At 40.2% G+C, this 15,988-nt stretch overlaps 1 protein-coding gene across 5 annotated transcripts in view; it reads right to left on the bottom strand.

Annotated features, from left to right (window-relative positions):
* Window positions 1-15,988, bottom strand: part of ABCC5 (ATP binding cassette subfamily C member 5) — a 53,346-nt gene that overhangs the window by 24,667 nt on the left and 12,691 nt on the right. For 3 of the 5 annotated variants that reach the window (XR_015222401.1, XM_086618248.1, XM_086618251.1), the window contains exons 3-10: window positions 10,140-10,300; window positions 9,757-9,912; window positions 8,859-9,006; window positions 3,981-4,214; window positions 3,714-3,887; window positions 2,235-2,382; window positions 1,580-1,728; window positions 829-936 (exon numbers count right to left, since the gene is read on the bottom strand). Coding sequence is in view for 4 of the 5 variants with exons in the window: in XM_086618248.1 (XP_086474374.1) it covers window positions 829-936; window positions 1,580-1,728; window positions 2,235-2,382; window positions 3,714-3,887; window positions 3,981-4,214; window positions 8,859-9,006; window positions 9,757-9,912; window positions 10,140-10,300 (1,278 nt within the window). In the remaining variant the exon portion in view is untranslated. The remainder of the gene's footprint in view (window positions 1-828; window positions 937-1,579; window positions 1,729-2,234; window positions 2,383-3,713; window positions 3,888-3,980; window positions 4,215-8,858; window positions 9,007-9,756; window positions 9,913-10,139; window positions 10,301-15,988) is intronic. The other 2 variants (XM_086618250.1, XM_086618252.1) reach the window with 1 other exon arrangement.

The following is a 15,988-nucleotide window of genomic DNA, read 5'->3' on the forward strand; positions in this document are numbered from 1 at the left end:
AGCAATGGGATCTCAAAACCATTCTGGAGATCCCATTCTTCTCACACCCAGGTTTGTTTCATTAATGCATTACAGAGAATCTATATATCTGTCAGTGTTTGTGGAATCCTATCTGGAAATTCCTGCAATGTGCAATGCACTATTGTCTTCAAGAGAGAAGACAAAATAAAGGCCTCTGAGTCTGTCCTTTGAGTTTGTACTAAAGTCCACACAGTGTATTCACTTCACAGGGATTGGATGAGATAGGATTGCTTGTTTTAGGGGTTTTAATTTTCTGCCATAGATTCTGTTTCATCAGATCACAACTGCATTTTATTCATATATTGGAGTTCCAGTCACTTAATCTGGTCTGGAAATACAAAACCTCAGTTTTTCATGACCACAAATAAAACTACTAGTTTGTGCAAAGTTGCCTACACAATACATGACATTTCCAAAAAGAGAGTTTCATTAGCGAAACATGAAGTTTCATTGCAGACATGTTGCACTGTCTTTTCATGCAAATGGTCTTAAAAGGGATTTTAAGAATTATTATACTGTGAGCCATCTAGTCCTGTATTCTCTCTCTTACAATGGTCAACATCAAAATCCTCAAATCATTAAATAAGAATGTTTTGCTTCCCACACCGGCATTATCTTAAACTTTTAATATTCCTTCATTAGATTTGTATCTTTTTTGCAGAATCCAATAACCTGGAGAGCGAAGTGTAAATAAAAGGAACTCCTCAGTCATTAAAACAACATTACCTTCCAAGTGTTCCCTTAACATTTCTGATACACATACAACACTCCTCACAATTAAAACTGCAAGGCCAAATGACTGCTTACCTTAAATCTGTCCACAGAAACAGATGCCTCAGATAGAGACTTCACTGAGAAAGGTGTTACTTTTAGAGCAAAAGTCATTGAATTAAAGACAGTGACCACTGTGAATGCCTAAAAATGAGACAAGAAAGAGAATCACATTTGGATGCAATATACTAACAACTCCAACCTGCTAAAAGAGAAATGTCACAGCAGCAATTCAAAGCCATAGAAAAGGCCCATAGTCCAAGAATAATCATTTAAATATTCAACATGTTCTTGAACAGCAGGAAATAGCAAATCTCTTTCTCCAGCACTTTGTAACAGATGAAGACAGACATCTTTAGAGTTTGTAGCTCTACTGAAAAGCAGCAGCTAGCAAATTCTGCATTAGCCTATTACTTGTGAAGACCCAAGTTCAAACCCTGTTCTAAGACATTTGTGCTATTTGCATCCAAGCACGCTGTAAAACAAAAACATCCAGTAATCCCAACGCCCTATCCGAATAGCAAACAGGAGTTCTCATCCACATTCAGCTCAAAACTTGTGCTGGGGAAGGTGAGGACTGAAACAGCACTGAGAGCTTTTTGTGCAAAATATAACACTGCACCTGCTGCTGTCACACAGCGACATCAGATGTTCACTTCTGTGAGGAAGGCTACAGCCTGGCCACACAGGCACAGCCACGAAGCAAAGAATCTGAAGAGAACTTTCTTAGCAGAAGAGATACTGGAGCAATATTGTAAAAAATATTTTCAACACTGCGGTAAGTTACCTGAGCTGCTGTAAGATCGTAGCCAAGGATCATATGGACAGAAAAGGTCACCACACTGGCAATGACAACAACTATAGGAGCCACACCCACAGTGATGCTCTGGAAGTAGCCCGCACGCTCTAAGATTTTACGTTCTTCCTCACGAATTTCTAGAAACATAAACAGAGGTGCCTCATTTGAAGTATGATTCGAGGAGTACACAGACAACAAACACTACCACAGCTCTGTAAACACTGAGTAAGAGGCCTAACTCTACACTTTAGCATCTATCATATTATGTACCTTCTTACAAAGACCACGGTTACAGAGGAGCAAACCGTAACGGTCTGAAACCTCCATAGGAATAGAGGTCTTTTTACTTTATTTAAAAACAGAGCAGCCAGCACATTCATTAAATGATAAAAAAATGGAACAAAACTAAAAATTTAAGATTAGTGCCAAGCCATAAACATCATCATGCTAGAAGGTGAAACTTCAGAAGCAGGTCTGTTTGTCCAACCCACCGTGCATAACAAGCAGGAAGCCTTTAGGATCAAAGCATTGTTACACTGCATGTACATCAACATCTGTGGTACTAAGCTAGGAGGATGCACCAGGCTGCCAAGCACTGGGGCATCTGCACAAAAGGAAACATTTACAAACTGTATGAACTCACTTTGAACATTCTGAGAAAACGGTTTGACCCAGGCATACATTTTAATGAACTTAATGTAATTAAGAACTTCATTCATCTTTTGCACACGCTCATCTGTTGTCGATACACATTTTCGTCTGAAATAAGCTGTGAGGCGTGACACAAACATCTGAAACAGAAGGCAACACCATGCAACATTAACAGCAACTCAGAAAGAGCAAGTACATTCAGCTCCTCCTAATTACTAGAGAAAGCCAATTTTGAATCTGAAAAAGGGATTCAGGGAGGGGGCAAGGCATTGTAGTTTTAGATAAAAGCCAGGCTGGAATCACTATTCATATCCTCCCACTCCATCTGCACTGAGCACTAGATTCACAATAGCAAGTTTCAACGAAAATAAAGTTTGTGAAAATAAGTGCGCTTTTACCGACATTGAATGGTACCAGATTTGTTAAAGTTTCTGAAGCACAAAGATGACCAGCACACTAACCTAAAGATATACCAAGCTGACCCTCATAGCAAATGAACAGTAGAACCCGTTTTAGCCAACCTTTTAGCCTGGTCCCACAGGGCAGAATAGTGACCCGGACTTCACAGAGGCAGATCAATTTCTACCATATGCCAGTGTTATAAAGGTGGTAAAACAGTTTTAGCATTTTCACTAAACCAATCTAAAACAAAATAGTTCTTCACATGTTTCTAAGTATCTGCTACTCATACATTCATCCCATTCCCAGTCTGAAATTCAAAACCAACACACTACTTTAGGAAGTTTTCAGCTCCTTGCCCTTCTTCATACTCCTGCAACCTCTTTTGGAGTCCCCATCAATAGTGAAGGGCTGCTGAAAAGAACTGGAAAAGATGATCAAACTCCACTTCTCATTCCCCTCTTTAAATTAGAATTCCCATTATTTTAATCTTTACTGTTGGTCAGATAAATTAGACCAAAGTGGACCTCTCAGTATTCATCCTCGATGCTTTTTAAAATGTGTATTATGAACAGTGACAAATCTTTAGCAGCCTTAGGGGGCATTCTACAGGCAAGATTTTGGCGTGAGCTAGCCTATGCCACAGCTCAGCAGAAGCAGAGGCAGGAGTAAATGATCAAGAGCACCCTTTCCCAGATGTGGTCTTTTCAACATCTTTTGTGGAAATCGAGCAACGTGCTCACGCAACACTGAGCTACTGTACACAAGCTGGAGGCCTTGTGTCTTTCCAGCCTCAGCCACAAGCACCTGAGCGTTCTGCAGTTTAGCTCTGCTGCGCACATTTATCTCAGTCAAATCTATCAGCTTTCTTATTTCCATTTTCTAGTTTTCTTTACCATTTTGAGCTTCCCGTTTCCAAATTTCTGCTTCATCCACCATCTTTAGAAACACTTCGGTAACATGCAGCGCCACAAATGGACTAAATCTAGCACATTTCAACACCTTCTATTCAGAACTATAAATATGTCTGACCTAATAAAAATTAAGCAAGTTCTAACTCTTTCCAACTCACCATTGCTGGGTAGAAAAGGATGAAGACAGCAGAGCCCAAGAAGCCTGTTGGACCCAGAATAATCACATTATAAACCATTCCTAAGATGGCCACAATAGGGCCCCCAGCCAACAAACTGCCAACTGCTGCAGCTTCAAACATCCTTTGACCATCATTGGAACACACATTTATGAGCTGAAAAACACACATAACAGATTATTTAGATTTAAGGCACAGCTCATTCTCAAAGGAATACACTGCAATTTCCAAAACGATGCTGCAGCTTACCTCTCCAAGAGACTTCTCCTTGATGTTCTTCAGCTTAAGAATTTTCTTAAACGCCATTGTCAAGATAGCTCCACGCAGTCTAACCCCCGTGCGGTAATTCAAAGCCCAGGTTAGCGCAAGGGACCAAGATCGCACTACTTCCGTCATAAAGATGCCAAAAACTAAAAACAAGCTGTACTGCAGGTTGGACTCGCTCTGTTGGGTATACTCCAAAAGATGTTTCACAACGAACGCCTACAGGAAGAAATGCAAGCTTGCATGAACACCCCATCATCCCAGAAGACCATGCAACAATTTTATGTTAAGTTAGAAATAAGTAGGCTACTTTGCTTTTAAAAGAGCCGTTTGAAATAGAAAGCATCTTCTTTCTAGAAGTAAAAGGTGTCAATGCAAGAAGTACTGTAACACAAAGCCCTGCTGAGAGCCAAGCACTGAGTCAAATTTAGTAAGTAGAGAGAGTTTAATTTGGAACCATGTTCCTCGCAGCACGCTTCTAATCCTCCGTGTCTTCTAACTTAACATAAATCTGTCAGTTAGCTGAAAGCAATGCATTATCATATAGAAGAGTTTAAAAATATAGTCACTACTTATACATCTGCACACATTAAGAAACATTCCTTTACGTGACATTAAGACCTTTTTTATTTATCTTTGGTTTGCTTCAAACGTGCTTATTTGATAAAAAGGAACAATGTACCTACAGTTGTAGAGGGGAAGAGTGAGAAGGACATTTGCAAAACATTCCTGGAAATAAACATCAGCAGTTTAATAGTAAAGAAAAAAACAAGCAGAAAGCACAAGGTACGCAATACCACAAATCATTGGGGATAGGGGAGAAAATAAAAGACAAAAAATTAACCACTCAATCCCTCCCCATACCCTCTCCCCCCAAAAACATAAACACTTTACCTCAGGAATCACATTTCAAACATCACCTGCAGAAAGAGGACAGCCCCCAGAACCACCGACTCCCACCTCCAGCTCTTTGTGGTCCAACGGCACAATATAACATCACACAACTCACAATCACCAGCAATATTAAATACTACTGACTGCGAAACAATAGGTTTTTATTTGAAATAAAGTGTCATCTTAAACGGTAACATCTCGAAAACACTGTACAGCAGTAGAGCATCGTATAAACATACAATCTGCACATACAAGAGAATTATAAAGGGCTAATATCTAACAGTCAGTCTTAGCCTCTAACATAAACTAGATTTGAAACTACACACAAAATTATAAAGATACAAAAACAGAACAGTATTTGTTCATGAAGTCCAAAAGAAGTCAAACTTGCAGGTGCCAGAGGAGGCTTCTGAGTTTGCGCAAATTCTGAAATCTGGTTTAAAAAGTATCCTACAGTAAGGCTTTGCAGACAGCAAAAGATTTCCTAGAGAGCTTTTCAACAAATGACGCTTTAAGATACTGGTGCTTTTGATATGCTAGTACAGAGCAGAGAATTACCTTTGCCCACAATAAAAAGCAACAAAAAAAATCTGAGACCAAAGGAAATAATGGCGAAGCCTTTCACGTAATAGTCCATTGAAGTCCTCTTGGCTAAACCAGGTTTTGCAAATAAGAGTTCTGCATAGTTTGAAGAGGGAGGAAAAAAATAAAACCCCACTACTTCAGCAAAGGTATTCGTAGCTATAGCCCAGCACCAAATAACAGAAAAAAATGGAGATCAAATTCATGTGTTCTGAGGAAAATAATTCTGCACGTCAGAACCAAGGAAACATGCTGTAAATAATTTTGCTCTTTCTTTTTCACAGGTGTGAATTAAAGCCAGATGTCCATCAGGTTCTAGAGTGGCCACTGAGAAAATTTACATACCGATCCCTGAACAAATGTGAGGTGCTCACATTCACAGATCTACTGCATTGCAACTTTCTCCTTACTTGGATTTAGTTTTACATCGACGGTTTGGATCACAACTGCATACAGTTGGTTTGCAGTTACTAAGGAGATTACTGACTTCTTTTTCCAGCATTCAATCCAACATATGCAACTGAGTCACTGAGCAATTGGGGTGAAAATCCCCCTTTTTCCTCACGAGCTGTAACTCAGCATGGTCGCAGACTGCAAGCGTTTTCTCGCACACCACAGCATTGCTGAAAGTCTCCAAGAGAGGATGTATAAAGATAGCAGATGTTTCCTGGGGTCTCATTCCTCCCAAAACTTTTTAGTGCAATTTTTCAGCACTATTTTATAGATTCAGCATCTCCCGTGATGAAATAGAGACCAGCTTACATTATACCCCCATTTTTTTTTTCCAGAAGAAAGAAAAGAGGAAACAGTAGATTAAAGAATTTTGAAAAGGGAGGGGAAAAAAGTCACACAGAATTAACATTCACATCTGAAACACACTATTTCAATTCAAACTAGTTAAATGACAAGAATCCAGCACAAAACAAGAAAGTTACAGTACAACAACTAAAGCTCAAGCTAACGGGAAAAAAGAACTCCTGTGACTATTATCGTAGTAGTTGGTACTAGCTGCCTGGCTGTCTTAAGCATTCTCATGGAATAAACATTACCTTACCTTCGCTCTTGGCGTTGGCTCTGCCCAGCAGGACTGTCTCATTCTGACGCAGAAAACAGCCATCCTGAAAATTCTAAAGAACAGCTTCTGTCACTGGTCCCACTGCAGAGCTGGCGTCTCTGCTGCAGCCAGCGTGCGACAGCACGGGGCAGGCTGCAACTGGAGCCAACTGGGAAATCGGGAAACTTACCTCCAATAGCTTACCACTCCCCCCTCCAATAACTGACCAAACTGTCAAGCTGTTCTCCCCTAAGATAGCAAGTTTCCCCATCTCCCAAACAGGAAGAATAGCTCTGAACAGTTGCAAACAGGTACATTGTTCAGACCTGGAGTTAAACTGATTTAGGTTCAGCAACCAAAAAACTTCTTTGCTCCTCAACCCGAACATGAAAGTTTTGGCAGCTGATCAAACGGCAGCAAATATTCACTGGAGATAAATTGTATCTCATCTATACTAGTACATTCTGATGGTTATTACAATGCAGTCTGACACATGCAGCTGTCTCACCAGTTTACAAGTTTGGATACTGTGCCAGATGCAGAATTTATCAAAACAAAAAAAAAGGAAGACCCTTGAAGGATCTGATATCAAAAAAACCCCATGCAGGAAGTCTACGATGACTTCTTTCCAGCTATAACCACCACAACGCTCATTAGCAAAGCCACAGCTGTGGGCTGACATTTCAAGGTCACAGACATTCAATTAAAATTTTTGAAGTTTAATATAGTGTTTAACTCCATTTTTATAAATTTTCACCAATATACAAGGTCAAGTGAAGTGCTTTTCCTGATCTCCCTTTTTCACCTTCAGATGACTGAAAGGGTGTAACAACACAAGAAAGCACTGATACGTCTGAGGAGACAGCACAGGCATACCTATGAGGCATGCCATTTTTAAAAACAGGGAGGAGGGATGGTAAAGACTTATTTTTCATGCCAAATCACGGAACCGAAAGGGAATTGTTCCTTATTCAGAAAAATGAATAAGGTTGCCTTGTAAATGGGCAAATGTCTATAGATAATTTTAAATTACCCAAATCAAGCATCAGTTGCAGTGGTAGCCCCCAGCCCAGCCAAGTTGGTTTGTTTTTCTCCTTTCCCTCCCACTCACTCTCATTCAGCAGTTCAGCTGAGACAAATCGAGAAGATTACACTACAGAAATTAGGGGCAACCCTGCTGCAAGTTCTTTGCTAGAGATAAAAGCAGCTACTAAAGCCCTGTAGTGGAACAATGACAGAAGCTCTTCTTGGGGAAAGCTAGTGCTGTTAAAACCTTAATCATGATTTATTGTTAATTACTAAAGTATGTTCATATATTTTATAATACAAGCTACTACAAATTATTACCAAGAAAACAATACGGCAGAAACATTTATTGTTATTCGTACTACAGGAAACAAGGCAAACTTTAAAAAGGCTTAAAAAGCAGAACATCCTTTTGATAAGACATTTAAAAGCAGGAAAACATTTTAAAAAGACATTTCACCTAACAGTGCACCCAAGTGTACTTACCCAAGAAATGAACCTTCAGCTTACCAGCACACTGAAACGTGTACTACTAGCAGTAATACTGCTCCTACTCCTCAAGGGAAATGTGTAGAGAATAAATTTAGTCAAAATTTCAACTGTAAATCTGCACAGCACGTGCAACAAACAGGTGACAAAAAATGGTGTGAATGTCAAGTCCCATATGTTGTTATCTTCATTACGACCCACAGCAACAAACAGCAGCAGCTCCTAGAGGCAATAACGAACTCTAGCACTTCTACATGAAACCTCTCTGACCGTTCTCTGTAGGACCAGTAAAGGCTACACCCAGACTTCTTGAGGTCTGCTCACATTAGTTCTTACGTAGAGCTCTAATAAAATCGTTTCGTTCCACTTCTTGAAGACTGTGCTATTAATGCCAATAATCTAAGATTAGTGTTTTATCAGACTGAATTTTGTTCCAAGATAAATTTACAGAATTGCAAAAAGAAAAAGAAAACAATTAAAAGACCTGCACATTAAAAAATTTTATGCAAAAAGACCACGTACCAGTCAAGGAAGAAATTTAAGCTATACTCAAAACCAAAGAGAAAAACCAAGTGTGCATTTCCTCCAAGATACCTAAACTCCCCCTCCCTTCTCCAAGAACTTCCCTCAGCATTCAGCAACTGATCCACCAGCTGTAGGAAACCTATCTTGGATTATCGAATCACTTTGGAATTTTGCCTCAAAATTTCTAGCTGTCGAAACATTTAAGTGATTCTGCAATGAAACCTTAAGATTTTACAGTTGGCCATGAGATGGAGCCCTCTGGGGTTATTAAAAAAAGGATGGATATTACTTACTGGTCCACTAAAACCCGCGAGCTGCGTGATCATCAGACACACTATGGAGATGATGAGCCTGGTGCGGCAGAAAATCCACACAACCCTCCGGAGAGAAGCATCATCGGGCCCACTTTCTTTCAGTTCTTCCTGCCACAATCTCTCCAGCCTAATAAAAACAGAAGCCTCGTGTTACAAATTTTTCACCGTGAGAGAAGGCACAATCTCATAGGCACTTTGTGAAAATTCCAATCACTTCCTAGCTCAGAACAACAAAAATTACTGGATATCAAGCTAAATAAACACATGGTACATTCTGTGAGGTAAAGAGAAATATCTGCATCTTGAAGGATCTATGTTGTGCTACTTCTACAGAAGAGAAGGATGAAAAACACAATGCTTTTTGCTTTGCCTGGAGTCTTTGTCAAGCGTAATATACTGACTTGTCACAGTCCTTCCTTGCTGATTGGACAGAAGAGCTGTGGAGTCAAAACCTGAGAAAAATTCTCATTAGCCATAAAAGGTAAGCCTGATTGCAAGAGCTGACCCATATTCAAATCACCTTGCTACTGTCAGTATTACTTCTCATTATTTTAGCACTAGATTTTTTTTTTCAGCGTAGCCTTGAGAAATAACTTTGCTGTAATAAAAAAAACAGTTTGAAGACATGCAAAATCAGAAAAACAACTGCAAAACACTCCTGGAGACAGGATCCTCCAAGTTCACTGAAATCAGTGAGAGTACAGAAAGAGTGCTGCAAGAAGATGTGGTCTGTAAAGGATATAACTAAATTCCACTGTTATGAGAAAGGCAGAACAAAGTATCAGTGCTGTTTTTCTAGGGCAATACTATATCATTGCCTGTGAACTAATGTATAAAAAAAGGAAACAAGAAAATAACAAGAACAAGATATCTCTACCTTCTGCAATTGACATCTGAAGACTCATGCCTTGATAAAGACCATACATCATCCATAAACAACTCCCCTTTCTTGTACGCTCTGTGGGCCAAAGGAGTGAGCCAAGAGAAGGTCATGCAGGAGAAAAGCCCAGCATTATCAACAGGGTGCTGGTGTCTAAAAGAAAAAAAAAAAATCACAAACAAAAAAGGAAACAGAATTGTAAATCCCTGAGAAAAACAAAGCCTCCTCTCACTGAAGGTACTCAGAGCACCAACTGGCCATGCCAGTCCTACTTGCTAAACCAACTCTAACGTTTTCAGTGTCGGTCAGCAAATCTGCAGCTTTGTGACTGGTGCAAAAAGCAAATGCCATATCAGGGCTTTTGTAGCCTGAAGACTTACTTGGAAGTAGTCCGTATGGGTTTCAGCACATTCAGGCCATGGTGGTATTTGCCCTTATGGTGCTCTTCATCCAGCATTCTCAGCTGGGAATGCACGGAGGTGTCCAGTGGCAGGCCCTCTGCCCGAGCAGCTGCTTCCAAGGCATCCTGGCATTCAATCTGCTTTTACAAGACAGACAGTAGTCAGTTCAAAACTATGTTTAAAGTCCATGACTCCTGACTCCAGCAAATTTGCACCTCTTTCTTCTGCAACAGCATTCACTATCATTTAGACCTCTTAGAGCACAGGCTTCAGCCTGGCTGCAAAAACATGGAAGGCATGCATTCCAGACCTGCATTAGATTGATGCATTTGTAAAACACAAATTAACACCAGTATTGCACAGCTTGTGCATTCAAAGGATGAATGAATAGACCAGACTAATCTTGCATCCTGCCACAGGAAATACAACAGAGGAAAATTACAAAATCAAGTACCTATGACATCAGTTCAGGAAATCAATGACTGGCTTACCCTTACCCAGTGAAATTAGGACATACATTCTTGATGAATTTACACCCTCTTGGTGTAATTTAGATATTCTTATCCATAGAAAATTCAAATTCTTTTCAGAATATCACCAACCTCTCTTCTTCAGAAATGCCTTGGATTAGATAAAAAAAATCGAACATGCATTAAGCAGAATTGTACTTTCTTTTATCATGTTTCCTGCTTTTTCTCTTATTCCCTAAACTAAGGGGAACAAAGACAGCATCATTCTCTGCTCCCAGCCACACTTCTCAATTGCTCAGCAATTTTATTAACAACCATTTAAAAGGCAAGTCTTATCTCAGGAAAGTTTTTTCCCAGTCCCAGCGAAAGGCAGACGGAAATGCTAATCTAAGAGGAGAAAGGAAACAGCAATGATATGGAGTAGTCAAAACGTTGCAAAGTTCAAACAAACCTTTAGATCAGAAGCTAGATGCAGCAGAGCTACCCAAGGAGATTAGCTTGGTATCTACACTCGCAGAGGGCTCACCACTGGTTCTCCTAGCTTAATAGACCACTTATTGCAGTGCCATGTTACCTGTTTGTATTCCAAGTTTTTGAAATGGAGCTACTTTGTGGAAAAAAATCAGTTCTGAGGTAAAAATCTTCCCGGCTGTCTCGCAGAGGTACCATGTCTGTCCTTATTACCTGCCTTACCAGAGCAAAGTTACTTTATTTCTTTGAAAACAGCAACTGTAAGTCCCTTGTAGCCTCCTAAAAACACAGTATCTGCAAAGCACTAAATGCGTACCAATAGCAAGCACTTTGTTCCTAACTTCCCAGCATGTAATTTTTGCCAGAAATGCAACTGTTTGTCAGAGACTCAGTCTGAACTACATTAACATGTAAGCGTTTAGCATATTAAGAGACCTAGCTTCCACTCAATTGAAGGACAAGAACAGGAAATTGACAGTTGCATAAATCTGTTCTTTGTTTTAAATAAAGTACTTACACAGTGCCTAAGCATGTTGTCCACAATCCATGGTCCTGATCTCAAAAAACTCATTCACTAAACCCAAAGCTATGATTACAAAAGAAGACTGCAAAGTAATAAGAAAACAAAAGACCATTACAACATTATGACCCCTGGAGTGATTCAATTATGCAACACTTGAAATCAGAATTAAATCTCACTCAATTTACATTAAGTTACTGACTCACTAAGGGCAATACCTCCTTACTAAATCTACCCAAATCAGCATTAATACAGGATCTACCAAAGATGTCTGAAAGGACTCAGTAGCAGGGAAAAGTTCTGTGCCACCACTTTTCTCGTTACAGCAGAGGAATTCATAGCTGGTTTGCTACGTGACCCTTTGCAAGAGCCCCAGGCAGACCTTCTGAAACAGCCTATTGCTGATAACATAGAATCATAGAAAGGTTTGGGTTGGAAAGGACCTCAAAGATCATCTAGTTCGAACCCCCCTACCATGGGCAGGGACACCCTCCACTACACCAGGTTGCTCAAAGCCTCATCCGACCTGGCCTTGAACACTTCCAGGGATGGAGCATCCACAGCTTCTCTGGGCAACATGTTCCAGTGCCTCACCACCCTCAGAGGGAAAAATTTCTTCCTTATCTGTAATCTAAATCTGCCCTCTTTCAGTTTAAATCCATTACCCCTTGTCCTATCACTACGTGCCCTTGCTTGTTTGTAAGTGATGCTATAGACTGTTTGCAGAATCATTGTTTTCAGCACACACAAAAAGCACCTATAAGCTAAAAAAAAAAGTCTTCCAAACCCCAAAACACTGTTTGTCAGCATAAACAAAGTTTTTCACCTTTGTTTTTACTTACAAACAAGAACAGCCTTTTAATACGAAATTGCAAGACACTATTTTTATGCAGTCCAAAGATAATGTTCTTAAACACTCACTGTGAAAAATAATTAAACTTTCCAGAGCTGCTCAACAGAATTCTCTCAGCAAAGGTGGAAAAGATTGATAAGAGACTAGGGCACTGCCTCTGAAAGGCCTTTTCAACCTCTTGCCATAGAGGCAAGCATAAGCAAACAGAAACCCCTGGTTGAGAACATTCCTCATCTCCATCTCGGCAGGTTGTCAAAATCCCTCACGTTTGACTATCAAGAGAGACGGAATCACACTATTGCACAATTAAGATTCTAAGAAAGACCACACAGTTCTGTGTCATATTAGAAAGCCTTCAAAGCACAGAGTTTAGCAGAAAGAATAAGACCCCTAAGCAGTTCTACAATGCATTTCTAGAGCAAAAGAACAAAGTTCAAAAATGAGCAACAACCCCAACACTGTTAATTTAGGTTTCTGAACCCCTATTATTTTTTCAAGTGTTCATCACCAACATCATCGTGATTGCCTACAGGCATATATAGTTTTCTGGGAAATTAAAACCTTGAAGAAGTCATTAGCGACGTGACGTAACAGGCTCCAGCACTGCTCTTGAAGCAAACATCTAACAACTCACAGCTGTACTACCAAACAGAAATCAGACAGCACTTTTTATAATTCAGAAACTTATTAATAGACCAACACAAGGATGGAAACAGGTGATACAACCCAGTGTTGATAAGTCTAAAGAAATTCTCACAGAAAAAAAACAAAACAAACCTAAATCAGATACCACTAAGGGGAGGCGAGGCAGAATAATTTAGACATCTCTTGAAAAACAGCAGCTCACTAGTCAAGATCATCAATAACGCCAAGAGATAGGGAAAAACTGTTACAAAATACTCAAAGAATAAAGCAGGAAGCATTACCATTTAAAAAAAACTAGAGTTTGCCTCCTTTTTGAACACGTCAGTCCCCTACCACTTCAGATCAAAAAAGGGTATTCTGCTCAAAATTACTTTCTGCAAAGAGCATTGATAACGGCTGGGTTTGGAACAGCTTCCGCACAAGTATAAATTTAAGATTTTTCATCTGGATAGAAGAGAGGAATAAAGATAAGATGCAGGTATTTGAGAGGTCTGTAAAGTCACAAATAGCATGGAGAACTAAGGAATGACCACCAGCTGTTCTTACAACAGAAGAACTGGGCGCACTCAGCCAAATTAATGTTTTTCACGCAAGGCGTACTTAAATCTGGAATTCCATCACGGGATGCTGTAAAGGTCAAATGCATAAATGGACTAAAATTGGAAGAATTAAACTCACATAGGCTAAGTGTATCATGGCTTATTAATTGTGATGACATGATTATTAATGATAGAGGTGAACAACAATCATTTATGCAGCATATTAAGAGCTAGTGGATTCAAACAGTTTCTGAAGCTGTCTTGACTGAGACAGAGTTATTTTTTTTTTCTTTTCAGCAGCTAGAAGAGCTCTGTGTTTTGGACTTAGTATGGGATTTGTTGTGAGAAGGATGTTGACAGCGCACTGATGTTTATAGTTGGTGCTGAGACAGCAAGGACCTTTCAGCCTGTCATGTTTTTGCCAGCGTGCAGGAGCACAACAGGCTGGGGAGGGGGCATAGCTGGGGTAACGGGTCCACAACTCCCCCTAGGATTTAAACTTAGACTTAGGATTGAGGGCCAAACCAGCCAATAGCGTATTCCATATCATGCAGTGGCATGCCCAGTGCATAGATGAGAGCTGACCAGGAAGAAGGTCTCTTGCTATTCTGAGGGCTCTCAAAACTCTCTCTCGCTGTCTTTTCAGGCCTCTCACTCATCCAGGATTGTGGTTTCAGGACCCACCCATTTTGGGATCGCTTGCCGGGATGGTACAGGTGTTGGTCACCAGGTGGTAAGCAATTATACTGTCCATCACTTGTTTGTACATATTATTTTATATATACATATTCATATAATTATTACTTTAAATGTATTATTATTATATTTTTCTTATCTCAATCCACAAGTCTCCTTCCCTTTTCCCCTTCAATTCTCTTCCCCATTCCGCAGGGGCAGAGGAGGATGAGCAAGCAGCTGCATGGTGTTTGATGGCCAGCTGGGATAAACCACTACAGAAGCCATGGGCAGCTCCTAACAGAGGGCAATGGTTCTGCACTCCACATTTGGTGAAGCCGTGGTACACCTGGGTGCAGGCTGATATGATTCAACAGATAACTGGGAAAATTAATACATGAAGAATACAGTTAAACTTTTAATCCTAAAGGCAATCCCTGAGAGTATGGAGAGTACTGAGGAGGTTATCACTACACACACGATCTTGTTTTGTTCTTTTACTTCTGCAGCTAGCTCACAGACTGCTAGAGAAAGAGAAGCATGGCTGGTGCTGCTACCAGAGCTCACCTGCCCCCTCTGACTTTCTGCAGCTTGAGAGAGAAACAAAACCCTACTAGCACCTGTTATTATTTCCATGTCCAACAAACTGGTCATAGCAATGGCAGGCACAGAAGATAACATGAGAGCCAGAAAGACAACATGGTTGGCTCAAGACATGTCGTGACAGAAAGTCTGAGTGAGGTGAGGAAAAGTTGTTTAAGGGCAAGGAAAAATATTTGCTCATTAAATTGGAGACAGCAGTACCAAATTCACAATCCACATACCAAGGTCATGGGAGAAGGCCATGAAAATTGAGAAAATTTAGGAGCCAAGGTACAAAGCTGTCAAATATACAGAATGTCAGGAGGTAAGCAAGACTGAAGTTCTGTAAGAAGCAAGAGGGGCTTCAAGAACATTAGGCAGAAAGGTATGCAAACTCAAACATGTGAAACAGAAGGAAACTTCTGAAAATCTGCTAAGCACCCAACATGGGCATTTATCTCTGAGAATGGGTAACAGGTGAAGAGAAAGGGGGTAGCTGTGTTGTATACAGGAAAAAAAACACAAACCCAAACCAAACACCAGTGAGATCCTAGCCTTTCACACAGGCAATGTCATATTTAACACAGAAGGTAGCAATTTATTGGTTTGACAGCTGTAACATCAGATGGTAATAGCAAAACAGACAAGCCTGGAGGCCAAGCAAAACAGATTTTCCATCCCTTACTCATCTTGCAGAGAAAGAAGTTGATGTGTATGCAGTCAACATACAAACCAAACCCCACCCACCAAACTACTGTCTCCTCTTCCATAAGGCAGAACAACTTCCAGGACTCGGATCACTGCAGGGAAGAAACTGCATCTCTTCTGGTCCTACTGCTACCTGACAGAAAACTAGAGCAGATACATGGAGGCTTCTTTTGTTAATCCCTGCAGCTGATAGAGAATATAAAAGCTGCTGTGCTTGACTTACTACTACCCAAAGTTAAAATTGTTTTATTTAAGTAGTAAGGAACTCTGAGTTGGCAATGCTGCAAAACAGGAACTCCCACCTCTTGCATTCAGAAGGCAGAGCTCAGCAGGTCTCCTCTCTCCTTCACTCAAGTTCCCAGGAA

The sequence above is a fragment of the Tauraco erythrolophus genome, chromosome 11 (assembly GCF_009769465.1).
Source record: "Tauraco erythrolophus isolate bTauEry1 chromosome 11, bTauEry1.pri, whole genome shotgun sequence".
Lineage (NCBI taxonomy): Eukaryota > Metazoa > Chordata > Aves > Musophagiformes > Musophagidae > Tauraco > Tauraco erythrolophus.